We start from the raw sequence: 27656 nt of genomic DNA on the forward strand, positions 1-27656 counted from the left end.
TTTTTTTTTCTTTGTCAGTGTGACCTATATATTTCATATGTTTGATTTACATTTGATTTTATGGTAGGGAGATGATCTCCTGTTCAGAAAAATGTACACGTGTCTGTTTTTCTGATAGTTTTGAACTTGTCCCTGTGGGATTCTGGCATTTGAGTGCTTTCCTGGTCACACCCCTCTGTTGCAGAGCCGAATTTTGAAACAATAGTTTCACATCCCAAAGTCATCAGCCTGCTATCTTTGCATGAACTATGTGTTATAGGGAATTTGGTGCTCATAACTGTTTTAGAAATAGCATAAAAGTTAGAGATTGTCATGAAAGATGCCTGTAAGGGCTAAAAACACAACATCATTAAAGTCAAATTATGGGTCTTTTTACAGGTCATTTAATTTACTGAAAGTAATTAAGATGTTGAAGAATTTAAGGTGGTAATATCTGTTACATGAGTCCAGTCCAGTTTAAAGTTTTTCATAATGGAGATAATGGAAAATAATTTGAGTAGGAATAAGAAAATATCCCACATAGGAACAAAAATAGCCGCAGAACCCAATAAACTCAGTCAACATTATGTCCTCTGTTTTGTTTTTTTTGTTTGTTTTTTAAAAAAAAAAGCTGTTTATCCTAAGATAACAAATAATGACAAACTCTCATAACACATGTAGTACACACAGCGCTGAATGAGACACAGCTAAGGAATTTGTTTTCAGTCACGTACACACAACAACGTAAAAGGAAAATGCCAACAGACGAATGACGTCTTCAAACATCCTCACTTCGTCAGGGTGTTTTTTTTTTTGTTTTTTTTTTATTAAACTTTTATCCATCTCAGGTTAATGTAACATCACTTTTTACTTCCTTTTCTTGTACCTGTCATCCACAATCACAGTCATTAAGTAATTCTAGCATCCTTCTTAGTCATTATTCATTAAACCCTCAAACATTGTGGGGAACAAATTAGCACTTACAGTCACCAGTTAGTATATTGGTTATACCTTGCCGGTGCCAGGTTGGGCCTCCTTTTTCCTTCAGATCCGCTTTAACTCTTTGTTACACAGATTCAACCAGATGCTGGAAACATTGCTCAGAGATTTTGGTCCATGTTGACACGAAAGCATCACAGTGGCTGCACATCCATGATGTGAATCTTTTCTTCTGCATACTTTGGTTGTAGCCATTTTTCTCTGACCTCTGACATCAATAAGGCATTTTGTCACAGAAACTTCAGTTCACTGGATGTTTTTATCTATTTTAGACCATTTCTGTAAAGCTTAGAGATAATAAATCCCAGTTGATCAGCAGTTTCTGAAATGCCAAAAATGTAATTTCGAAGTTTCCCTAAATGCCTTAAGTTGCTGCCATTTGATTGGCTGATTGAGTATTTGAACAAAGTGGCCAGTGAGGGTTTTCTATTTTGAAGTAACCCACCAGCATTGTTTGTGAAAATATCAGCAAGAAGGCAAATAAAATCCCCTGCTTTTAAAAATCTCCCAGCTTGGTAAGGCTTTCAGAGCTTCCATTCTTTATCCAGTGAAGCAAGGAAGGAAAAAAACTTGCTTCAAGGTCTTTAACTGTGAACAGCTTGATAAAAATCTAGGACTTTGTTGCTGGACTTGCAAATTCATGCCTACTTGCGTTCATTTGCACAAACAGTTTGTCTTGTGACCACTGGGGGGTGTGTGTGTGTGTGTGTGTGTGTGTGTGTGTGTGTGTGTGTGTGTGTGTGTGTGTGTGTGTGTGTTTACCCTTACTGCCCCAAGAGAGCAGCTGTACATGTGTGAGTCACATGTCTGTTGTGCTGTGCAAGGGTTAGCGTGTATAAGTGTGAGCACTTCCCTCCAACACCAGTTCAAGTTCCAACTCTTGTGTCATTGGTCCTCAGAGTTGGACCATGTAGTTTAAAGTTCACTGGAGGATGTTGAACCTCTTTTGCTCACCCCTGACCAAGCTAGAGAAGCTAATCATTCATTACAAACACAGTATGTGTATGTAGGTGTGTGTAAGTGCATGTGCGCCATCATTAGTCAGGAGAAAGTCATTAGCCAGGTATACATATAGGGTAGTTAATGAGCCTGAGGGGAGCTGGATATATGTTTCTTTTTGTGTGTGTGTGTGTGTGTGTGTGTGTGTGTGTGTGTGTGTGTGTGTGTGTGTGTGTGTGTGTGGCATTGGGCAATATTGCTGTTTTGGGACTTTTGAGAAAAAGTGCCTCATTTAATCTTGAGCAGACCGATACCTTGAGGGATTTCCTCTTCTTGTGTCTATATATCATCCAAGACCAACTTTTTAGCTCATGCTCAGAGGAAAAGTGTTGCGAGTCTTTCTGCTGTCATGCTCTGACATTCATTTTTCTTTCTTTCTTTTTTTAGGTTTTATTCAGTATCTTAAGAGATCCCAGATACAGCACATTTTGATTCATTTTCACAAACGTTCTTGCAATAAATAACTGTGCAATCCCTTCATCTCTTTGTTTAGTCTTTAAAAAATGTAACACATCCAAAATGAACAACCACTCCCACTTTAATCATGCCATATTATAACAGACTGATAAATTGAAATCACAACAGAATATATAACCTTTTTATTTCACTCTTAAACTACTGCCACGTTAAAAAAAGAATAATTAAAATGGCTTAAGGCAGAACTTCCCAAAGTGTGGGGCTCGCCAAACCAACTTCATTCTAAGCCAAAGACTAGAAAATATGGTGAAGCATATCTTCCCTTTGGTTTCACCTGCACAAGTGCCAAGGTAGGTCTCGCCTGCATAATTGATTTTCCCTGTGTCGGGAGCAGCGCTGGGCTCTCCAAGTCACGACAAACAGTATCCCACAGCTGTTTATGTTGTCAAACCCATTTTTCACAGAGAGGCATTTTTTGAAAAATGTATTGATAGCAATGTTGAATATTATTACACAGGAAAAAATCAACTACAGTAAAATAATCACACCGTGACGCCTCTGCCTTTCTAAATGGAGGGACAGTAACTGCGTGTGTATCTGCAAGCCTTTAAAAACTGAAGGTAGAGACAAAATACTGTTAATCTGACTATCTGCCATTCTGCAATTCATCTCATGTAAACAATAACGTGGCGCACAGCATGACGTGAAAAAAGGCACATACCTTTGACGTTGCGTGACCAACTCTGTATTCCTCGTCCACGCGTAAACGGAAAAAAGGAGTTTTAAAAAATCTCAGTTTTCGGTGATTCAAAACGCCGTTTACGTGTGGACGAAACAGCTGCGTTTTCAAAAATGCCCGTGTAGGTGCGGACGTAGCGTAAAAGAGTTAGTAGAGTATTTTATTACTACCTGTAATTTATTGCAGATTACTTGTATTTGCTTAATTGTTTACTAAATGTTTGAGGTGTGAAAGAAATATGGGTGTGTGTGGCTGGAGGATGTGTTTGCATGCACGCATCAGAAGGGGGGTGGGGCGCGAACATTTTTCTTATAAAACAAAGGGGGGCCTAGCAAAAAAAGTTTGGGAACCACTGACTTAAGGCATTAAAACATCCCATCACTTAACAAAGCTGGTGAAAGTCAGCGTGCCTGCACTGCACTGATAAGGTTATTTACCTTGTGTGTCAGACACAGATGCATTTTGCTACAATATGAGATAAAAAAAAAAAAATTTTTTAAATGTATATTTGTGGTATTTCTATTTTCAGTAAACACATGTACCAGGCTTAGCTTTGCAAATGTGAACACTGTGTTTGCTGTTTCCGGCTAATCTTTGAGTTTTGGACTGTTGGGCAGGAAGAATGAGCCATATGAATAAGTCCGTTTCAGCTTTGGGCTGCAAGTTGAACATGCTATCAATTCTTTTTAATTCAGTGTTTGGGAAGAGGCTCCCAACTGTCCTTCGGGAATTTGTTTTCCACCCCCCAAAAAATGGAGAGGAGAAGTGTTCAGCTTATACATGACACCAACTGTGACACGTTTACACAAAATACACGTGACTGTGCCAGACGAGCAACGATCTGGGCCTCGCTGACCTCCGGACTGCGTTGTTACTCATACACGATGAGCTGGTGCATGGTGACCTCACCGAGATAAGAATGAATGGTTTTTGGATAGATGGGATCATATCAGTAGACATGCACTCTCTCCTATACAGAGCGAAATCTGACTCTGTAACCTCTGCCATAATACCTTGTTGACAACCATGCAGCTGAGTCACATGTTCAGGCTTTTTCACAGGCGTGTTTATCTCTGAATGTAAGCACAAGTGTGTGAGGGGTAGCCCAGAGTTCCAGGAAAACTGTCCTGCTTCGCTGTGACAGACCTCCTCCTGTCCTCTCAGTTTTTAGGTCTGATTACAGCAGCTTCAGCTGAGCAGCTGGCAGCTCGGCTATTTGCGTCGCCTGCTGCTAAACCTCAGCACTGTGGCTGATTTCAAATGAACTGATGTTTCACAAGAAAAGCAAAAAAAAGTTTCTGTGCCTGCATCACTGGCAGTCGGTCATTTTCAGTTTCTCTGTATTTTTCTTCCTGAGAATATGCGCAGACACCCATAGCTTCCTCTTTGCAATCAGCCTCTTTCATCAGCTTTTACGTGGCAGAGAAAGACGAAAGCTGCTAACTACCAGCTACAGAATACCCATATTAAACCCGCTTCTCACGATCAGAGCAGGAAAGCACTCTGGCAGGATTTAACAGCTGTTTTTGCAGATTTTAATAACAACATCTCTACGGTCGTGTGAAAACAGCCTCCAAAATGTCAGCTTCACACCAGGTAACAGAAACGGCCTTTTCAGTCATTTATTATTTGTAATCAAACCTTTTGTGTAGGGGGAAAAAAGTTTACTAAGCTAGCATACTGTAGCTCAGAGCAGGAGAGCAGGTTGTCTACTAATCGGAAGGTTCGTGGTTTGATCTCTGGCTGCTCCAGTCTGTATGCAGAATATCCTTGGGCAAGATAGTAACCCAAGTTGCTCTCTAATGCATCCATCGAAGTGTGAATGTGTGGATGTTGGATAGAAAGCACTAGAGCATAGAAAAAGTGCTTGTATTAATGGGTGTGACTAGGAGAACAAGGCATGTTTTATAAAGCAAGTATGTGACTGTGACTTGTCACAGTGCATGTCCTATTATTTTTAGCTGGTGGCCATATACTTGAATACTATTCCACTCATGCACATCATAGAACTTTTTACCTGCTATTGTCTTAACATACTTGGTCTGCAACTTGCAGTTTTCATTTCTGATTATTTTTCAAGAGGCTAATTTTGGTTTATTTAAAAAAAAAAAAGTGTTAAAAATGAGGTCAATTGTACTAAATCACTATTTTTCTGACAAACACACTAACAGATTATGTCCCACGGTGTTATGTGCGGGCGTTACTTCAGGGCTTCAGCGTTGTCGTACATATAGATTGTTTGGTGAAGTTTTGTTGATAAAACTCAGTCACAAGATTCAGTCTTGTTTTCACATGATGTTAGCATAATTTTATTCTGATATTCACATGGATTCAAATTACAGCAAGACAGGTTAGGCGAGTAGCTTGTTGCTAGGATAAATTATAAATAAACTGTGCGCTTTGCATCCAAAACTAATCGGGGATTTTAGTCTGGTCGTGAGATGACAGTAGTTGTATTGATAACTGCAGTAGATGCTGTGCTGCTTATGTGTCATACACTTTCTACATCAGCGAAGAGCACCACACGTGTCTCAAAAGCCGACGAGGATATAATATCGCAAGAACAGCTACTCGTCCGTCTGTGCATCTGCAACCGAGCATAATCCTGACCTTAGAGGACATGCTGTTGTTCCTGCTGTGCACAGACACGTGTGCACACACAGAGTTACTCAAGAATCTCACAATCCACAACCAGACTGGCAGCACCTGAAGTTAAGGCCACACCTGTATTACTTGCATGCATGGACACACATGAGAGGTTATCCATGAGAGATGCAAAGACCGGAGGGCACACGTGATTGTTTGGCAGTCACCCAGATACCCTCTGCTGACATAGTGCACTAGGTCCTTTGCACATAAGTACACCGAGAATCAACGTTAGGTGAAACAGCAGATTCATGAAAATATTGCCCTCAAGTGTGATGGAAGCTTTTGTCCCTTCCTTGCATTTTTGCGGCCTCTGATTTGTTCTCATGTGTGGTTAAACACTGTGTGCACACAGATTCAAGGAAAAATAAACTTCGGAGACGTTCACTTTCAGTTCCTAAACGGCATGTCATGGTCAGTAGGCACACGTGCACGAGCAGAGACCTTGCTGTTGCAGTGTATTTTGCTGGTGGGTCTTTAAAAACGGGGTTAGTCATGCATTATATATAAAACAGGACTCTCATTCTCCCTCTTTCTGCAACCCACTTGTTCTCGTGTCCCTCTCTGTCTTGCCACTTTTCCCCTAATTTCCTCACTTGGCCTTTTCCTGCTCCTCTGGAGTATTAAAAAGAACAAGAGGGATGCCATTTCTAATCATCTCCTATTAAACATAAATAAATCTGTGGCTTGTTAAGAAATTCACACTGAAATATTAAAATTGACAGAAAAAAACTATCCTTTGGCAAATTTGGTTATATTCCACTGAACACAGTGGAAATGGCATGCATTTAAAACATGAAAGTGGCACAAAAAGGGCCCAGGATAGCCGGAGGGTTAAGAGGAATAAAAAAATAACAATAATCATCAGTGTATGTGTTTTGATGCATGTGTGGCCTTAATACTTATCAGCTTTCCCACCTGAAACCGCACACATCATCGGTGTGTCGGCGAGCGCTTAACTGTGTGCGACTGTTTGTTTGCGTGTCAGTAATGATGAATGACTGTGTATTTATCACAAAGCGCTAGCCATATTAATTCTGCCACAGACTACCCAGCGGTGACAGCTATTGTGTTGGATTGAATTCACACTGTCTGTTTAAGCCTCTATTTATAAATGATAGCTCAGACAAACAGGGACTGCAGCGATTTAATAATAAAATGGCTTTGTTTTCTTTACACAATAGCTTTAATTTTCTTCCTTTTACAGTTTTGTTAATCTGATTTGTTTGTGTATGCAGTCAGATAGGGATGATAAAATGTGTATTTTTACATGCGCGTATTCTCTTATAGTTTTTGTGCACCACATGCTGGGATATGGGACAGTTTAAAAGCTTTGCACGGACTGTCTGAGGAGTTGTCAGTAACAGCGTTAAAGGTAGAACGAAAAGAAAAACGATGGAGCTAAATTCTCGAGTTGTAAATTTATGAATGTAAATAAGTTGTTATGTTTCCTGGTTTGAATAGTGAAGTAGATTAAAGGGAGGTCAGTTTATTTTACATTTTGGCTTATTTTTAAACACTTCATCGTCTTGCTTCAGTAGACTTGTCTCGCGTGCTGACAGCATATGAATCAGCGCGGCGCCTCAGCTGCACGGGCACAAATCTGCAAGGAGGCTTTCAGCTGTTTGAGTCTGACAGCAGCTGGAAGTGTCGAAACCCTGTTTTTATTTACTTTGTTTGAACTAATATTAGCTTTTATTGCTGGTTTATTCATCTGGATTTTTACTTACCACTACAATATTTTATTATATATTAATAATTATATACCTTGAACTGCAATACTTGCACAAAAGGTGCTATATAAAAAAAATAGTTTTTTTTTTTTTTTTTTTAAACATAGCACATTTAAACACAGTTATGAGTTTGACATTGACTGAAGTGTTGCACATGAAGCCACTCATGTATATAAGATTTGAACAAGTTACAACTTTTAGAAAATAAGAAACTTAAAATATTTAATTAAAAAGCTGTTCACTGGTAAAAAAACAAAAAAACAAACACTCTAATTTGCTACAGTTAGCTTCAGATGAAAGTGGTCTTAAATATCCTCAGTGTATGATCACATTGTACAGTGTGTGCTCTTCCAGTCACTGGTCAGCAGTAGGTTTAAGAAAGGATCTATGATGAGTCTTGTCACTCATGTTGAATGTAATTTGCATGTGAGAGGAGGATTGCACAAGCTTAGATCGATGATAGCTCCCACATGTTTGAACTGGGTAGCATGCAGCCAGAGCAGGTTCATGGTAAAGGTGTCAGAAAACAGCTGGTCCTCTTCGACTAAGTGTGTGTGTGTGTGTGTGTGTGTGTGTGTGTGTGTGTGTGTGTTTCTTTGCAGAGCGTCCCAGAGTGCGACGACAAGAAAAGGGTAAGCGAAGAGGATGACAGAGGAAGAAAAGAGGAGGAAACGGAGGAGGAGGAGGAGGATGAGAGGAACGGTGATGAAGGCTTCATGGGAATGACTCCACTCCTGCAAGCACACCACGCCATGGAGAGGATGGAGGAGTTTGTACACAAGGTGCAAAAAACAAAACAAAAAAAAACAACCCAACCCCCCCACACTCACAAACACACTTCAGACCTTCGTCTTAACTTATCTGAAAAGATTGTTGGGGAGCACTCCACCTTTTAATTCCACCGCCCACTAAATTAGGTACTCCTCCCTTGGGGTATGTTTGCTTTACTGAGGAGGTTTTATAACAACACTCAATAAAGCCACATAGTAAACGACAGCAATAAACCCATAAAAACAGCTACGGTAGAGTTCTGTGTTTGCTTAGTTTTTTTTTAGTTTTTTTTATCGCTTATACAGAATGTGTTTCAAAAGACGGAGAGTTAAAAAAAAGAGTTCAGTAATTTAGTGCAGTTTAAGAGCATAAAGCTAAAAAAGGCCAGCACTGTTACGCCGCAGGAAGCTCTTCAGATGTGGTTCTTGATACATACAGATGCAAACAGTTATGACACTGTGATGTAAAGACGCGTCACTGTGTCGAAATAAAAATAATCACGCGACTATAAGAATTAGAGTGTGTGCTTTTGAAACAGCACAGCCTGGACGAGTGTCCTGTAGCTAAAAATAGCTGTATGTAAATTGGTGGAGTCAGTATATTTATTTACATAATAGTTGTCATTTGACACTCCTGATCTGCACTCCAGTCCAGTAAACTGCAGCAGTTTTCCATTCATACCAGATCATGATGTAGATGTTTCCTCTTTTTCCCTTATTAACCAATCAGATGTGGGAGGGTCGGTGGCGCGTCATTCCTCACGATGTACTCCCCGATTGGCTGAAGGACAACGACTTCCTGCTTCACGGCCACAGGCCTCCCATGCCTTCGTTTCGCGCCTGCTTCAAGAGCATCTTTAGAATCCACACAGAGACGGGAAACATCTGGACACACCTGCTAGGTAAGACACACACACACACACACGCGCACACACTGAGAGAGTTTTCTAAAACTCAATACTTTTGTGCATCTTTAACTTTCTGTATTCTTCATTTTAACCTTTTTATCCTAATCTTAAATTGTCTCTGCAAAAATGTTGAGGCATGATGAGATGGCAGATGTACTGGAGCACACATGCACACACGCACACACGCACACATGCACACACACCACGAGAACAGGATTAGGGTTAACGGCTGGAAATAACAGGAGTGGGATTGTTTTTTCCTGTGTGTATTTCTGAAATGTATTACTCCACTCCTTATTTTATTCTTCAGCTAATCTGCATATTTATCCAGACTTCATTAGGTAACAGAGAACCTTGTGCAAACCTGCTAACTCGTTACGTTGCATAAAAACGTGTGTGTCGAAAGCCAAGCGACTGCCGTCAGTAGATGGGTCCAGGAAATCCAGTGTGTTATTTTTCTGCTTGAGTGGAAGAGTTGTAGTTGATCCCAGGTTTTTAAAACTCTTTATTTATCCTTCCTTCTACACCTCTATAAACAAGTTTTGTTCTTCTCTCTGCTGCCACCTTGTGGCGTGTGAGAGTGTGCACCTCGGCGTCATTGTAGTGGAGAAATTGTGAGTCCTGATACTTTTTCATTTTAATATCACTGATATCCATCTTACCCTGTCATCTCATCTCTCTGCAGGCTGTTTGTTTTTCCTCTGTCTGGGCCTGATGTACATGTTCAGACCCAACATGTCTTTTGTGGCTCCGGTCCAAGAGAAGGTGGTGATCGGGATGTTTTTCCTGGGAGCCATCCTCTGCCTTTCATTCTCCTGGCTCTTCCACACAGTCTACTGCCACTCTGAGGGCGTGTCCAGAGTCTTCTCCAAGTAAGAAATGTCTCGGTCTTCATGCTGTATTGGGGACGTCTTTTCTTCAGCAGTAAGCTCACGATGTTGTTGTGTCTCCAGGTTGGACTACAGTGGGATCGCCTTCCTGATCATGGGCTCCTTCGTCCCCTGGTTGTATTATTCCTTCTACTGCTCCCCTCAGCCCTGCTTCATCTACCTGATAGTGGTCTGTGTACTAGGACTGGCTGCCATCACCGTATCACAGTGCGACTTCTTTGCCACTCCGCAGTACAGAGGAGTCAGAGCAGGTAGATTGGGATAAGTGAGGATGGGTTGGGTTTGTGGTCATGTGGCTTCAGGCCTGTTATTTACAATAGAGGACACCATATTTGGTCCATAAACTGCATATTTCGCTGCTAAGGTGTGGCACTAAGTTTTGCCTCAACGTAACCCTGATTGATTTGGTGTAAAAATATTTAAAAATATATAAAAGCATTTTAATTTAAAATAAGGGGCAGCTGGAGTCTATGGCAGCTGTTGTAGCTAAGGAAGCTGGATTACCCATAGAGATCAAACTCAACACTGGTTAAAATCTTTTCAGTAAAAAAATTAAGATTGGTGTTACTTGCTTGGTTGTCTAATCTAATAATCCATGAGTCAAAAAATCTGTTATTACAGGTTTAAGTTGGTTGACAGTCGATGTTCTTAAAGCGGCCCTTGCTATATCTGCTCACTCGTGTATTCACTTTGTGTCCATTCTTTGTTCAGGCGTGTTTGTGGGCCTTGGTCTGAGTGGCGTGGTTCCCACCCTGCACTTTGTCATCAGTGAGGGTCTGATCAAGGCGACCACCATTGGCCAGATGGGCTGGCTGTTCCTCATGGCCACGCTCTACATCACCGGAGCCTGTCTGTACGCCGCCCGAATCCCCGAGAGGTTCTTCCCCGGCAAGTGTGACATCTGGGTGAGTGTCTGTCGCCGGTAAGGAAACATGCTTGGATTAGAAACTCTTCACCGTGATTCTTATGTCCTGCTGTTCCCTCCGCAGTTTCACTCCCATCAGTTGTTCCACATCTTGGTGGTCGCCGGGGCTTTCGTTCACTTCCACGGCGTCTCCAACCTACAGGAGTTTCGCTTCACGGCAGGAGGAGGCTGCACTGAGGATGGCAATCTCTAACACACATACAAACATACACTGACCCTTTCATCATTTACTGACACAGTGAAAACTGTGTCAGGCACTGGTTCTTACATCCACAGATATACACGAACAGACACATACACACTCACTTCACCCCCAAACTGAAGACCGAAGTGGCTTGTCCTTCTCATAGGACGCGATTAAATCCAACTCTGTCTGCCTGTCTGTCCCCATTTCCTCTGGCTCCGTTTGCTTTGACTATAAAACCACTTCTGTGACAGCGTGTTTTATAAAAGCAGTTTCTGAGACTCTTTCCAGGAAGTAATCCTTTTGTCCGGGAGGATACCAGACATTCAAACCTCCCTACGTTCTCTTCTTGGATTAATGGTTTGGTTTCCAGCAGAAGCGTGATTCATGCTTTAAAAAGGAAAAAAAACCAAACATTTTTTTTTTGTTTTGGTTTTTTTTTTACTACTTTTTTTTCTTTTTTGCTGAATGCTGTTTTCCAAGTTGCCTCTTTAGAGGATGCGAACAAATGAAAGTATGGGGGGGGAAAAAGAATTGAGTGCAAAATTGATTCTTTCTCTCATTGTGAAGCTTTGCAAATGCGGACAAAAGGGTTAATAGTCACTTTTAAAATTTAAAAAACAACAAAAACCAAACAAAAATAACAACTTTTCCATGTAAATAAGATTTCTAAACTTTGGGTTATAGATTTGTAAGAAATATATATTTAAAAAATGACAAAAAATGATTGCAAGAATAAATATGATAGATGGTAAACCAATTAGAGCCGAGGGGGAGAGGTGTCAATTCTACACTTGTTCCAGTGTTCGGTGGGAGGCGCTTCAAGTAACTTTTTTTTGTGTAAGGACACGAGGTGGGGGAGGTTTTAGAGAAAATTTATTGGCACAACATCCAAATCCTATCAAAACATAGTACGCCGTCTCCAGTGGCGACACGGGAGTCACTTACAGGCGTGAAAACCTTACAAACGGCGAGCAACACAGATTTCGTCTTAACATCAAAAACTATGATTATATATTTATGAGTTATCTAAATATGTAGCATCTTCTTTCTCTGATTGAATTCAACCTAAAGCTTATTTTTGCTCCACCACTATATGTTTATTTTTTCTAATATTTCCTTAAATGATTTATTGAAACGCATAAATGATACTTTTCACAATATTTTTGTAAACACGGCCCCAGAATTAGATAAACTGGAATCATTAGTTTCTGCTCCTCCTACATGATTCTTGATGAGATTCATGTCCACAGACCACAAATATTTAAAACTAAAATTAAAACAATTTTCTTTCTTTCTTTTCTTTTTTTTTGGATTGCATTTTCATTTGTTCACTGCTGTTATTGCATTTCAAGCTTTAATTTTACGTGTTTCTTTTCTTTCGTTTGCTTCGTTGTTTCGTTTGGCGAGGGCCAAAACGTTCCTCCCTCCAAACGTTCCGACTTAAAGGGCTCATGATTAATTAACACGAGATGAACTTTCAAGTTTATACCAAAATCTTACAACTTGCACAATAAAACACTTCTGAGCTTGTGTTTCTGGGGATGTGTAAACTTTTTAGGTGTGCAAGTAAAATGAAAGTTGATCGATCGTCTTTGCATCGCAAGAAGAATTTTTTGTTTTCATCTCCATTTTTTTTCTGTTTCTTTTTCTTTTCTCTAGTTTATATTAAATTATTTCTCTCGGGGAGGGCATACTGTCTGAAGCACACAGTTCGCTCTGGTGGTGTTTGATTGCAATAGACCTTTATATCTGCTGTATTGTTCTAATAAAAAGGTTTTTGAAGCAGTCACTTTGTTTGGAAGTGTTATTATATACACAACACTGAGATTGCATCACATAATCTCCTTGTTTTCTGTGTTAGTTAACACTTTACTTAAGCTGCAGCTGAGTTCCAAGTTTTAAAATATTAGGTTGTAGATGATTTACAATCCTTCTTCTACCCACACTTGGGTGTTGGGTATGAAAGATTCCATACATGTCAATACAAAGTAACTGCTCATGTAACCCTCTGCTCTGGGGTTCCTTGTCTAGTGGCATTCAACAACGTCCTATCACCTGATGTAGGCTTTGCTGACACCTTACTGGATAGAGATGCCAGCATGTGGGAATTGAACTTGAGACACCGTCTCCAGAGGCGTGTAGTCGTACCACTATGCTATCCAGCTTGCTCAGACAGAAAACCTGCAGTTGCAAATTTTTTCTTATTGATAATTTTCCTTATTTCTTTTAAAATTTAATGTGTGTTTAAAATGCGTTTTAAGTATAAAAGTGCAAAAGTCTTGATGGATCCATCATTTCTCTATATTTTGTTAGGAAAATAGGAAATGGGTGCTGTGATTTCTTGAAATGTGCACACATACATGGCAACATTAAGGCAAAAATGGAATTGACAAGCTTGAAGGTGAATATTTGGTATGAGCACCTTTATTCTTCAACACCGTCTGAACTCTTAGGCAGTTTTTTTTCCTTGTAATTTCTTTAAGAGTCTGGAAACATTCAGAGATGACTGATCTGTTTGATTAGATATTTTTGCTGTAAGAAGCAGTTGATCAAGTGCAACTATAAATATTTAAACAACTGAAGGAAAAGGATAACACAAACAGTTAACAAAAGAATAAAGGATTTAACATCCATTTTTTTTAATTATTCATATAAAAACAGATCTTATTGAAAGACCAGTTCACAAGAAAAAACAGTAAATATTTAGACTTTTGGAAAACAGCATCATAACACAGTCCTTTCCTCAGATTCACTCTCATATACGTGATTCAAAAGTCTCGTTGCTAAAAAACAAAAACAGTCGAGCATGCCTTTTCTAAAGAGGTGAGGAACAAACATCCTGTACAAATAAATGATGAAAGAACAAAAAGGAAATATTCTTAAAACCAGAACGCTATAAATACATTCTTTAACCAGAAGAGACAAACAAATACAGTTAAATTAAAAGCACTTTGGTCTTCCTCCTCAAACACACTGAAGATGATTATGCTCGCATTTTTATGAATGAAGCTTGTTCCAGTGAACCGAAGCAACCATTTGTTTCTTTTCCGTGGGCATCATTACTTCACGTACCGTTTCGGATTTAATTCACACAAATCATCAGTACACACGCTGAACTAGCATTCGCTATAACACCAGACACACACAAACTGTATCACACAGAGTGATGTAAAAAATATTGTTGATACAAAGTAACTTTTCTTCCATTGAGAACGTGTTTTTAAAGTGCATGTCTTTGTTCACACACAAGAAAGACTTCACCAACGTCTAAAGGAGCTCCGAGCGTTCAACAGCATTTTATGTGAAGTCCTGTCAGTTTATAAAATATCTGAGTTGATTGTGATTGCCTTTATTTAGGGTTCAGTTTTATTATTTGAATGAACTTCTAATTGAGATTTGACCTGGTGGAGTGAAGGGAGAGGCAGAGATCTCCAGTACGAGTTTCCGTTTCATTTATCCAACATTTTGCTTTTTGGGGATTGTCTTCTTCATGCTAGGACAGCTGAAACTGTTTGATCTGGGACTGGGAGTCGATAATGAAACCATCTGCTATGCAGGTGCGCTGCTTAACGAGCTGTTGGACACATTACATTTTGGCAACCTATTTTTATGCTGTTATATGACGTATCCAGAGAAGTTGCAGTTATCAGTTCACATTTTAACATTAAAACTTCAGTTTGAGATTTACCAAAACTCTTTGTCGGTCCAGTCATCTGTGTATTTAAAGGGCATCCACACAGGAAGCAGCTAGTGGTGGGGCCCAAGGTAAGCTTTCCTCAACTTAGAGATGAATTGATACTGGCTGTTGTTAATCGACACGTTAGCGGGTTGAAGATACATTAGAGCAGATGTGGGCATTATCTGACCATTGGTGGCCCATGATAATTAAAATTTTTTTTTACTCATGTGTGTGCAACTAAATACAGTGGTAATAAAATTATGTTTTATGAGATGTGGCTATTTATCATTGTCTAAATATGAACTTAAGTCCGAGGTAAAGCTGTGTGGTCATTTGGTATGTTTGAATCGCTATTACAAGACTAATCATAAAGAGAAATACAAGAACTTGACTTTTTACAAATCGACACATCCAGGGAGAGAGCAGTCAAGACCAGCGTTGCGATTTTGTGAGATATCGCCCAAAAAAAGTAAACAATAAGAGTCAATGTTTGGTGGAGAATGTGCCCCTCTCTAGCTGAACCGTAATAAGATTGACTGAGGACACTGCAGGAAGTCTAGAGCTTCAGTTGGAAAAACAAAGTGGACAGATTTGACTTTTCCTCTTTGCCCCTGGATGAGACGTGTCGTCTCATAGTCTAGACAGACTAGTTACTAATTTTTGTCTGTAAAAGAACGGAAGGAAAACATATTAGAAAACGGGGCAGCAACGCATGCTTGGATAGGCTCGAGATGATGGGGTCTACAACTGCTGTCGTACTGTAAAAGCACACGCAACATTAAATGACTGAAATGAACCCAGACCTGAAAGTGGTATTTCTGTCAGTTATTTTTTGTTGATGTTGCAACTAAAATGATTTGTTCTACTTTCAGAGGAGCGTGAGACTGAAGATGGTGACATAGCTACCACACAGCTGCCAGGTGGCTCAGTCTGGGCAAAGTGTTAAAATAAATATCAGATACTGAATCTGACTTTAATGCACTTGTTTAGGCCCAAAACCGACTGGATCTCTCTCACTGAACAAGAAACAAGAACTGAAAAGCTCCATTAAACTACCAGCAAAGTAGCAGTAGCACTTTGTATAACTTTAGACTTATTTTCAGTTTTGGGGAATGTTGAAATCAAACAACAATAAAATGTTGGCCTACTATCCCCAGTTCACATTTTTATTGCCTAATTGTAACATCTACTCTTATCAGTTGCAGCTTAAAGAGAGAAAATACTGAGCAGACTTGAGTTCAGCTTATTGGTGCAGCCCTCCACGACAGTGTTTCTCATGTGGCCCTTTGGGAAATAAAGCACACGTGGCTTTGCGTGTGTTCTGAACAAAGAAAGCTGACGGGTGACACCGTCGAGCCGTTTGAAACCAGTTTACCTGCAAATTTCATGGACACAGTAGATGCTGTGTCAGCTCTCTGAGGGAAGTGTTACCATCTACTCGCGTATTGCTGGAAATGCTCCTGAAACCACTGATGGGGCTCATAATATTAAACTGGAGCAAAAATTGAAAGGTCTTGCTTCAGGTCACGCCGTCTAATAGTGAAGAATAACTGTAGACATGTTCAGTCTTCTTTCTGTTCACACGTGTCACTTTTCTCCCTTTTGGTTTTGGTAAATGTCATCTGCTCTCTAGTTTTGTTTTGCTTTTAAATACCTGGAGAATGGAACTGTTAACTTCCTTTAAGAGATATTTGCATGTGGCCTGAGTGTGAACAGGTGCAAGACACCAGCAATGTTTTTAACCAAACCAGTTAGCAGCTTGATCTAAAGGTGTCCGTGTGGAGCGTTTATCTATCTTAAAGAACATGTTACACCTTCAGTATTTGTTTGTAATAAAATTAAAAAATGTTTGACGAACTCAGTTTGTTTGAATAAAACCACTGGACTAACGTTTGCTTTTTTAAAATCTGTTTTGTTTTGAAACTCAACATATAAATAACATTCAGTTTAAGCAAAAAAAAAAAAAAAGGGAAAAAATACAATAAAATATTTTTGCCTGCAAATGAGTTAAAATGAAAAGCTGCAGATCGAGCTGAGAACCTCAACCATCACTTAATAATAATTTATGTTCACACAGCGTTCCCCCTACCAACAACTCAGGGGGGGGCGAGAGGGAAAAAAAGCACACTACTGTGTTTTTGTTTGTGAAGTGAAGATAACGTTACTCCTGTTGAAGCCAACTTCATGTGTGTAAATGCAAAAAGCATCCCAACAAGTCTTGATCCGTCTAAAACGACAGGGGAGATTTGCTTTAGAGCAGGGGGGAGGAAAAAACAAACAAGCGAGAAGTCTCCCCTCCAAAGCGGTAACCTAGGGGAAACACTCATAACACTTTTGTTGACAGGTAAAAACCGAACTTTGTGTCACAAAACACAAAAACATGAAAGAAACTAGAATTCAAATAAAGCCTAGGTATAAACACTGAATGGGTAAATAAATAGTCTGTGAATTGCACAAAGTGGAAACGTTGAAGGTCAAAGCACTCTGATATGTCGAGGCTGAGGCTCGGTCTCTCGGTGGGTCGGGCCAGTCGGACGAGCGTTCAGCCAGTCAGTGAGAGTGACGTGTTGACGCCGTTTCTCAGTCCACTGTCATGATTTGATCTTCCACAGCTGTGAACGGGAACAAACGAACACACGTCAGACACTCGAATCGGAGAATTCAGCCAATGAGCAGCTACAGTTTAACAACAAAACGCAGGAAAGGTATCAAAGGTAAGATCAACAGTGCTGCAGGAGGAGCCAGATTAGGTGTCAGCTTATTAGACATTTGGTCTACTTCGTTTATATCTCTGCTAAATACTGGAAACTGTACCCAATAGTATGAAGCCAGGTAAATCCATTTTATTTAAATCTGCCTCGATCACCACGGTAACTTACAGTAGTGTGCAAAAGTCTTCATTTTTTATAGTTTGCTGGGGAAATGGGTGGAACAGTTTATTGAAATGTGCAAACATACATGGAAATACGGAAAACAGGCAAAGGCAAAAACAGAGTTTCTATAATTCTAATGAGCTTGAAAGTCTACATTTGCACACATTTATTCCTCAACACAACCTGAACTCTCTTAGGCAGCTTTCTTCTAATTTCTTTAAGCGGTGTCCAGGAATAGTTCTCCATGTTTCTCGAAGGACATTCGAAGCTCTTCTTTGGATGTTGACAGCATTTTGTTTTGTTCTCTGTCAAGTTGGGCTCATATCAAACTGTGTTATCTTTATCATTTTTGTAGATTCAGCTAAAGTGTTTTTCCAACATGGCGAAACACTTTTGCACAGTACTGTACGCCCTGCTAATACTGAGCTGGACCTTTTCTGTTGAAGGAAAACATTTTGCAAAAGAAACCTGGATCAGCTGTGTCTCACGAGTATCACAGGAGGCTGTGAAGTTACAGCAGTGAAAAATGCAAAAATGCATGATCACAGGAACTTTTCGTGCATTCAGCTGGCCATGCACATGTTTTCATGCCTAATCGTAATCTGCAACCACAGCTAATATATAACACAGAATAGAAAAGAGTAATTTTGCTTTAATTTGGGTAGAAACTAACATGATTTCAACATCTGTCATTAGGTTTAGAGACACGGTCAGTCCTGAATGCACCAGTGTTTAAATCCATCAGCTCTAATATGCTAGAATATGTGACAGACAAATGGCAGCACTAAGAGCCACTGAAAAAACAAATATTAAGTTATGAATTCACATTTTCTACAACACAGATCTCTTATTTGCAGCATCATTGGCTTTTACAATTAGAATTTTTATAGCCTGTCTTTTGTGAATATCTGTCACCTGTTTCCGTGATAATATCTCTAAAGTAGGCAGCAATTAATCCATTTTTGTGAGGAAGACGAGTGAAATCACACGCCAAGCAGCTCGTCCTGAGCTGCCTCAATCAGAAACGCTGCTGTGACACCCGTCATCTCTGCCTGGATTTCAGGTTTTTGTTGAACCAGCTAATGCAAAGAAAGCCTGTCTACGACTGCCTTTGATTTTAAATGAGTGCTCATCTGCTCCCTCATAGGTCAGAATTCAGCACACGTACTTCTCCATCACAAACTCATCTTCCAGGGATTTGATTTACACTGCAAGATTATGACGTGTTTTAACCCAACAAATCTTGAAAATTCATTTTTGGTGCTAAAAAAGGATTTTCAGTCCACATTGTCTGTTTTGCACCTTTACTGTTTTACTTCCTCAAAGGACAGAGGTTTTTTTTGGGGGGGGGGGGGGGGGGGGTTTCCACCACAGGACAGACGTGAACAGATACATGTGACTAAAGAGCGTTCACGCATAAAATTACCTTCAGGTTAAATCCTAACAGGTCAGATATGACTCCCGACACAGCAGACAGGATGACCACCTGGGTGATGTTGTAGAGCAGAGGGTTCATCGTCAAACCGTACAACCTGAACGGAGTATCCAACTCCTGGAGAAAAGGAAAAGAAAAAAAAAGAAAAAGAGTCAGATTGTAAAAGCAGGGGCAGTTGGTGCCAGATGACCAACAAGAAAGGATATTGAGACAGTGTGTGTACCTTGAGTAGTTTGGTTGCCAGTTTTAAAACATTGTTGACCAGTGTCAGCTCCTCCTTCTTGTTTGGCTTCTTCTCCATCTTCAGATACAGGTTAATCTGTGAGAAACGCAGTGGATCAGGGTCAGAGTTTGGACACGACACTGATCATACTTGTATATTGTGTGTGTGTGTGTGTGTGTGTGTGTGTGTGTGTGTGTGTGTGTGTGTGTGTGTGTGCGCGTGTGTGTGTGTGTGTGTGTGTACCTGTTCAGTGAGCAGGATGGAGGTGTTGCTATACTTCTTGCTGGTCTCCGAGCCCAGAGTGACGAACCGGAGCAGGAACAGAGTCAGACTGGAGCACCAGATCACCAGCTCCCAGTTATAGTGACAGTCCAGGAACGTTTCATGGACATGGAGCAACTGGAGGAAGAGAGATAAACACACTGTTCAGTTTCTAAAACCAAAAATAAAACAGACTTGCTGATACTGTAATTACATTTTTTTTAATGTATATGAAACACCACATTTGTAACAAGCTGCAGTGTCTTTCAACTCATTTTCCCTTTTTTTTACAGCACAAGTACTGTAAATGTCCCAAAATAATTATTCTGAAGGTCGATGCATTCACATATTTGCTCTTTATCAGTTTTACAGATCAGTTTTACTTGAGCTGACTGTTCTGCTAATTGTATGACTGACCCCTGGTGGCAGAAACTGTGCAACACATGTAAGACTCGTCTGCATCATGTGCAGGTTTAGGCTCTGCAGCCAATAAAAACTTGTTTTACTGGCTAATGTGGAAAAAGCTGTTATGTAACATCTTGAGGCCTCACAGCTTTTCAGGTAAAGATAAAATCTTTTTGATTACAACATCTTTAAAGTGACTATAACGGGCACAGCCGGATTACCCTGCAGTGCTATCTGCTTGATCACTTTTATAAACAGAGCTGATGATGTCAAACACTCCTTCAGTTCCTAAGTGCAAACGAGCATGGCGGCGCCACTGAAAGTTAAAACACTAATTCTTTCAGTGCCAAAAAACAAACAAACAGTGAAAAGTAAAATAGCAGCAAAGTTTAGTGGGTTAGTGAAACTGGGCTACATGATATATACTGATGAGCTACCTGGTGGGTAGCTATAGTGTGATTAGGCTTATGCAGGCTGTTTTTTCCCCGGAAGTTCACATGAGGGTCCAGACTTCCCATGGACGAGAGGATTCTACACTTTGAATAGCAAGAATTGATGGTGCATAGTAGTTGCAAGCTGCTTTGATGAGACATATAGTCTCAGTCTCAGGAAGTGTGCTTCAGGTTACGCTGTAGAGCTGCAGGGGGGTTTGTGATTACGACGTAGCTACAGTGCAGGTGTCCTGCTGAAGCATAAATTCCTAGTTAGAAGGGATTTTTTTTCCCTTGAAGTGTTGAAATAATTAGTACCCAGGTCACTGTGAGTCCATGAGCTGTAGTTTAGAGTTTTTAAAAAAAAAAGTAGATTAAAGACAACTAACCGAAGAATGACAATTTAATATACTCTGAGAACCGTGTAGAGGAATCTTCCCATTGAACTTTTTGTGATTTCCTGCCTCTTTGGAGCAAAAAGAGCCCATACAAACACATGAGATATCAGTGAAAAACCCACGATGTTCTCTATTTAGTACATCAGGACTTGGTCAAAAGATAGACAGGGGTGCACATAAGTGGTCTGCAGGTGCGCATTCGCTGTCAAAATAAAAGACGTGCACCAGATAAGAAGTTGCAACGCGCGTTTGCGTACATACGATTTTCTGAAGGAGGACAGACATTTGTTTAGAACTCTTAAAGATGTCGAAGAAGCGAGCTCCTTTAAGCAATTACTTTGGTGTTCCTCCACCTCCAAAGAAATGTCAGAAGGAGTCCAAACCTCAAAAGAAGCGCGTATTCTCAGAAAAGTGGTTTCAGGAGGTGAGCTGGCTGCAAACAAATGATGAACGCACAGAGATGTGGTGCAGAATGTGCCGTGAAAATCCCACTCTAGCTGACAAAAACAGTGCCTTTTATATGTACGCAAACGCGCGTTGCAACTTCTTATCTGGTGCGCGTCTTTTATTTTGACAGCGAATGCACACCTGTGGACCACTTATGTGCACCCCTGGATATAGACCAAAAACAAATGTCCATCACAGAGGACATAAATGAATCGGCTGGTTCTCATTTTAGGGGACTTGAGTATTTAAAAAAACAAACAAAAGAAAAAAACCTGCAGAAAGTTGAAAGGGCAAGAGCAACACTTTTTGTAACATTTCTCTCCATGATTTATCCACTTTGTAACTTAAAACAAAAACTTGTATATTTTGCTGATTTGACACCTTCAGAAGTTACCTGAGCACAACAGATGAAGACGACTGACAACGTGAGCAGGAAAGCAGACGATACAATGACATCCACCGAACGCTGAGGACCCCGTCTCTGCAAATGCAACAGTTTCTCCATTTGTGTCTTTACTTAACATTTAATTTTTTCCAGTTGTACATTTAAGACTTTTACTTTTGTACCTTGAGGTAGGAGCGTAGCGACAGCCACATCTTGATGTTCTGAACTTTCTTCAGCCTAAAATGTGGGACCTCAGACTTCCTCGCTCTGCGGGCCGAAGTCAGGTGACCAAAAAGTTTGGCAAACAGAAGTCTCTGAAACATCGACGTGATTGTAAGTACAGGGACCGTTTATCCGACTTGCAAACGATCAGCAGACAACAGTTTTTATCTGTGCACCTGTTTGTATGTCCTCTCTGCTACGCTGAGCAGGAAGAAGAAGAGCCAGATAAGGCAAACGCGCACCAGGAAGCTGAGCGTTACCATGGTGATTACCAGGACATCTGAACCAGACCCACACCCCAGCGCCACAGACAGAAGCTCATTGGCTGAGAGAGTGGTCAACTGATCCAAGTCACGGTACTGAGCCAGTCTGCATAGGAAAGAAGGATATAGGTCGGAAAATAATAAATCCACACATTTAAATTCTTAAGTTACTATATTTTTTAAAAAAATGACACCTTGCCAAACTGTTTCAGATACATGTAACAATATTAAACACACAGGCATTAACATGATCATTCAAACTGAATTTTAACTTCAAAAAACACAGTTAAAAAAATGAAAACTGCTATTATGACGAGTAAACATTACAGTTTTGCATAATCATGGTTAGAATTCCTACCAGTAACAATGCTGCTGTGGAAACTAGGGCTGCTCAATTAATCGAATTTTAATCACGATTACGATCTGGGCTTTCAACGATCATTAAAAATGACTAAGCCGATTATTAGCCCCTCCCTCGTGCTTTACTCTCGCGCTGCTCCGTGTGGCAAATCGAGCGCACCTCTCTGCATTTCGAACACGCGTCACAACAATTAAGAGGACCCGAGGGAAGCTCAGAAAGCTAAGTAGAAGTTATTTGGAGAGGAGAGTGACTGCCGTTGGTTGAAAAGAGAGGTAAAAAAAACTTCAGTGGTGTGGAAACATTATGGGTTCGCGGAGTCAGACGTGGATCAAGTAGACACAGTGTGTAAACTTTGCTACAGTGTCGTAGCTGCGCCACAGAGCAACACTGCAAAGTTCACTAAACATAGATGTTTACATTTTTCATTTATTTTTTATATTGCAAACATTTGCACTGTTATCAGTATTTGCACACTATTTTATATTATTTTTTGACAATCTTTAAAGTCATTTTCAATACATTGTTATTGTTAAATAAATATCGTCAAATAATCGAGATCTCAATTTCAGTGAAAATAATCGTGATTATCATTTTTGCCATAATCGAGCAGCCCTAGTGGAAACCACCACATAGGTAGGCGAGTTGGCGTTCTCAAATAAAATTATTCACAGATATGTTCTGGATATTTACTTTTGTCCTGGTCAAAACCATTCTTAACATTCATAACAGCTGATTGTCACTGTTCAAAAGACTTCAGTTGGATCACTATTCAAATACTGACCACACGTGTAGTATGGATTACCTGTAAGCAAAGGGTGTGAGCCCAAGCGCTACTGAAACTAGGTTCCCAAAGACCTGGTAACCGATTCCAGGAGTGTAAAGATTCACCTGTGAAAACATACAAACTACATGAGTATGGTGCCCTCGTTAGTGTTTTTTGCTTGTATGGAAAGCGTCACTCACTCTGTTCATAATCATGCCGCTGATCTCCAGGACAGACATGTCTGCTTTCTTGCACTCGTTTCCCTCCCACACGATGGCGCTCACCCTTTCCAGGCCTGGGTTGGAGCTGTGCAGCCAGGGAAGGTGACCCTGCAGGGAAACCAAACACCATTAAATACTGACACTTCTCCTCACGGCAACTACTACTACTACTTCAGATCATCCCACCCCATCCCCATTATCCTCCTCTGTATGTCCTCTTCCACTATGTCCACAAAGCTTCTCTTTCTCTATCCCTTCTGTGTGACAGCTCCATATTCGACATCCTTTCTCCAATATATCCACTCTCTCTCCTCTTCGCATCTCTCTCATATAATCCTGTATAATCGTACTCAGGTCTCACTACCACCTTGTAAACCTTCCCCTTCACTCTTGCTGCCATCCTTTTGTCAGAAATCACCCCTGACACTCGTCTCCACCCATCGTCTTCTCTTTTGTGCACCGTCTGATGTTTTGGATTATTGACTCTAGTTGTTTCTACCTTCACCTTCTCTACTCTATTTAGTGAAACTACTCTGCTTTATTACTGCTAAAAGTGGAGGTAAAAGTAGGGTGACCAAAATTCCTGTTAAACTTCAAGTCATCCTAGTGACATATGTGACGTTTCCTCCCATGAATTTGTCATAACTGTTATGCACGTCGTGGCTCACTGTTTTCTTCTAATTGTGATATTGTAATGATTTGGTCTAAAGAATAGCAAACAGACAGAGTAGCAAGATTCCTCTATTCCCGTGTGAAATACAATAGAGTATGAATAACCTCCCTCAGTCATTGAAAAAGTTTGGTTACTCAAGTTTTAAGTACTTTAATCCACAAATCCTCAAACTCCAAGTGTGAGAGCATTTACAGACCTGATGGAAAGGGTCGTCTCTGTATTCCTTCTTGGCCGGACACACAGGCGTTCCTCCTCCTTCTCCCTCTGTGAGGAAGAGCAGCGATAGTGCTTATTTACATGCAGTCATCGGAAGGTATGCCAGGGTTCATATGCATTTTTCAGAGTCAACTTCAAGCACTCTTTAAGCACTTTCAAGCTTTTCCAGCACATTACCAAAAAAATCCCAAAACTATCGCCTCAGTAAGACCATGTAAAAATTAAAACAAATCATCTCAGGTCGACCTAAATGTCCTTTGTTCCCCTATTGTTAAAACAGAGAAAAATGCACCACACAAAAACACTGAAAAAGGAAATGGTTGCCATATATGCATATAGTGTACAAACTCAAAAAACACATTTCTCTTAAAATTTAAGATGCGCAAATGTAAACAAACCAACTTGTTAGAGACATTCCTCTCCACTTGAAAAAAACCAACAACCCCACAAAACAAGAAAACTTCACCAAAGGCCAAATTAAGTTTTTTCATCAGATATTGATGATTCTTTCCTGTGTGACACAAAAATAGGAGACAGATGTTTGTTTGTTTTTAACTAGTTAAACACCCACGCCCAGAAAAATGGGGGCTAAATGGAGGAGATCACGTTTAATCGGTTCCTAAATATAAGTGCCGACATGAGTAGTGTCACAGGTAATATCCATATTTTGTTATATGATTTAAATATGAACCAAAGCATATTTTATGCTATAAAATACTTTAAAAAATTAGGTGAAGGAAATAAAAAAATCAAATGTTTCTATGTTTGAGTCACAGTAACTTTGACATAGTAACATCTGCAGTAATATTTACACCTCTGATGACATCTCACAAGTGTTAGCTGTATTTTGTTACCAAGACTGTTTACACACAGTTTGTAGTGGGAGAGAAATGCTCCATTTATTTTGGTCAGAAAGCTCAGAAAACGCCCGCCTGAGGATCTAACAGCTTAAAGTTAATATTAAAACTCAAGATTTTTCAAGGATGTCAAGCACCCGTATGAACCCTGGTATGCGTCTGAGTTTAAATGACTTTAGCACCCAGCAGATGATTTCTACATCTTCCTCTCACCTGTCTCTGACGTGCAGGACGATCGGCACTCAGTGCAGTGCAGGAAGTCCTCCCACATCAGGTCCTCGGTCTCAGACTCATGTCGAGTACTCTCTGAATCCTGAGTCCTCAGACTTGAACATCTGGAGCTGCAGCTGGTACCAGACTTGGGGACATCCTGACAGAAAGGAGAAAATGACTGTCATTTGTTTGAATTTGTCCAGTATAAATGAATGAATGAGCTTCCTGCGAAGGAGTTAATGTGTCCATGCTAACCTCCACAGTGTAGTGTTTCTTATAGTGGTGCGTATTCTTGCGATTTCGGAGTGCACAGTCACTGTTCATTCTTTCCACTCCCCTGCGGAGGGTGCTGTAGGACGCTTCAGGGTCCTCCTCACTGGAAGCCTCATCTGACGCCGGCTCCTTAAAAACAAAGTGACATGAGAGTCAAATCCAGGACAATATTAGGGTTAAAATATTGAAATAATGAACACTGATAGGTTACCTTATTACCACCGGCCAGCAGCAGTCCATTGTTGCGGGCAGCGTGACCGTGTGCAGGCTGTGTGTGCGGGTTCCAGCACACCTCGTCAGCCCTATTTAACAAATCGCATCGCTGCTCGTGGAGCTGGAGCCCCTCCTCGCTACTGCGATTGGTCACGCGGCCATCCAGCGACACGTAGCCGTTGTCCGTTTCTGTGGATTTATCGATGGAAAGCTTGGACTTCTTGGACCTTTGGTAGGAAGCAAAGGAGAGGAAGAACAGAAAGAAAACCAGACCGGAGGTCGATGGGGGGGGGGGGGGGGGGGGGGGGGGAAGTGCAGAAACAGACATATTTAGATAAGCAGAGAAGTGGCAGGGCTGTGATTATCTTAAACTAGTAAATAATTACAGTTAGAAAATTAGACATGCAATAGCAAACTCACAACAGGATGCATTCAACACAGTAATGTGGAACATTCACACAAAATAAACGCTTGTAATGGCAGCTAAGTCGACATCGAGTAAGATACCTGCATTTTAAAATACAGTGTTTTATCTGTAGTACAATTGGTGATACTGCTTTCTGATACTTTCTAAAACTATTTTTGGAATAAAAGAGCCTGAATCAGATAGAAGAAAGTGTTTTGGAGCTAAAGTGAGTGTGGCAGATAATCAGTGGATGGATTTCCCAAATAAAGAGCTACTTGGATCTCAAAAAGGTTCCACACTGTTGCGGTCTGCTGAAAGCTTGTTCAAGTAGAAGCATGGGGGTTAGGGCTTTACTCACCACAGACATGCACGCCTCTTGCCCCAGTGCTTCTTTTAAACATAGCTTTATCAGCAAATTACTGGCATAAAATTTAGCTGCAAAATCCACCTGCACCTCATTAATGAGGGAAAGATTTGGCACTACAGGAAGCAGAATTTACGCAGGCGTTAAACTGCAGAACTGACTTTACATTTCAGCACCAAGCTTGCCTGTTTAGTTGACCAATGAGGGGGACGGTGTTCTCCATCCCTTCCTAAATAAACGTTAGGTTATGATGTTGCAGCTAAAGAAGCCCAGGTTAGGCTCTGAGGCAAGGCTGGGTTTTTGTTTTCAAAAAACCCAACGTTTGAAATTCAGAGATCTCTTTGCAAATTAATGGATTCAAACTGTAGCCCAGCCCTGCCTATGTTCATCATCTCATTGTAGGAAGATGGAAAATGAAAATACACACCCAGCTTTACAGATATCATGCCAGAAATCTTGGAAGAAAGCGCCCAGGCTGTATGTGGTGCTGGCTGAGTGGGAGTGTGGCGCCCCCTCCTGTGTGTTATCGGTAGTGCTAGACCCGTCGCCTTCCCTATGCACCTCCATCTGAGATGCCTTCCTCAACTTCCTTCGGTTTGGAAAAAAGTGGAGAGACACTTAGAGCGGACCTGGAGACTCCTGACACCACAGCCGTGTGTCCACCGGGAGTCTGGCTGCACCTTCATCGTAACACTGATGATACGGTTCAACTAACACAGGAAGCTAAACTCAAAAAAGGTGCTGTGACTCAGCCGGCACCTGCTGGACACACAGGCTGAAACAGATCAAAGGCAAATTCTCCCAAAATCATCATCTAGGCTGTTACTCTGCAAAAGTAGATTCATGAAATAATACAACCTAAAATTTAACTATAATAGCATC

General features: G+C 40.6%; 2 protein-coding genes across 3 annotated transcripts in view; one reads left to right on the forward strand and one right to left on the reverse strand.

Moving 5' to 3' along the window:
• adipor2 (adiponectin receptor 2) overlaps positions 1-12977 on the forward strand; it is a 28387-nt gene extending 15410 nt beyond the window's left edge. Inside the window, exons 1-7 of one of the 2 annotated variants that reach the window (XM_082510253.1) lie at positions 4532-4729; positions 8115-8294; positions 9013-9184; positions 9876-10062; positions 10144-10331; positions 10792-10985; positions 11070-12977. In XM_082510253.1, the coding sequence (XP_082366379.1) occupies positions 4712-4729; positions 8115-8294; positions 9013-9184; positions 9876-10062; positions 10144-10331; positions 10792-10985; positions 11070-11198 (1068 nt within the window). In that variant the 5' untranslated portion in view covers positions 4532-4711 and the 3' untranslated portion in view covers positions 11199-12977. Of the gene's footprint in view, positions 1-4531; positions 4730-8114; positions 8295-9012; positions 9185-9875; positions 10063-10143; positions 10332-10791; positions 10986-11069 lie in introns of those variants that run through there. The other variant, XM_082510252.1, reaches the window with a different exon arrangement.
• Positions 12978-13587: 610 nt separating this feature from the next.
• LOC309692022 (protein PHTF2) overlaps positions 13588-27656 on the reverse strand; it is a 55635-nt gene continuing 41566 nt past the window's right edge. Inside the window, exons 8-22 of the mRNA XM_082510144.1 lie at positions 27202-27363; positions 26003-26231; positions 25774-25920; positions 25519-25675; positions 24429-24496; positions 23539-23667; positions 23378-23463; positions 22128-22320; positions 21912-22043; positions 21739-21825; positions 19646-19801; positions 19403-19498; positions 19171-19296; positions 15659-17483; positions 13588-15262 (exon numbers count right to left, since the gene is read on the reverse strand). Of these exons, the coding sequence (XP_082366270.1) occupies positions 17463-17483; positions 19171-19296; positions 19403-19498; positions 19646-19801; positions 21739-21825; positions 21912-22043; positions 22128-22320; positions 23378-23463; positions 23539-23667; positions 24429-24496; positions 25519-25675; positions 25774-25920; positions 26003-26231; positions 27202-27363 (1789 nt within the window). The 3' untranslated portion in view covers positions 13588-15262; positions 15659-17462. The remainder of the gene's footprint in view (positions 15263-15658; positions 17484-19170; positions 19297-19402; positions 19499-19645; positions 19802-21738; positions 21826-21911; positions 22044-22127; positions 22321-23377; positions 23464-23538; positions 23668-24428; positions 24497-25518; positions 25676-25773; positions 25921-26002; positions 26232-27201; positions 27364-27656) is intronic.

Source organism: Aulonocara stuartgranti (genome assembly GCF_965226115.1).
Source record: "Aulonocara stuartgranti genome assembly, chromosome: 17".
In the NCBI taxonomy this organism is placed as follows: domain Eukaryota; kingdom Metazoa; phylum Chordata; class Actinopteri; order Cichliformes; family Cichlidae; genus Aulonocara; species Aulonocara stuartgranti.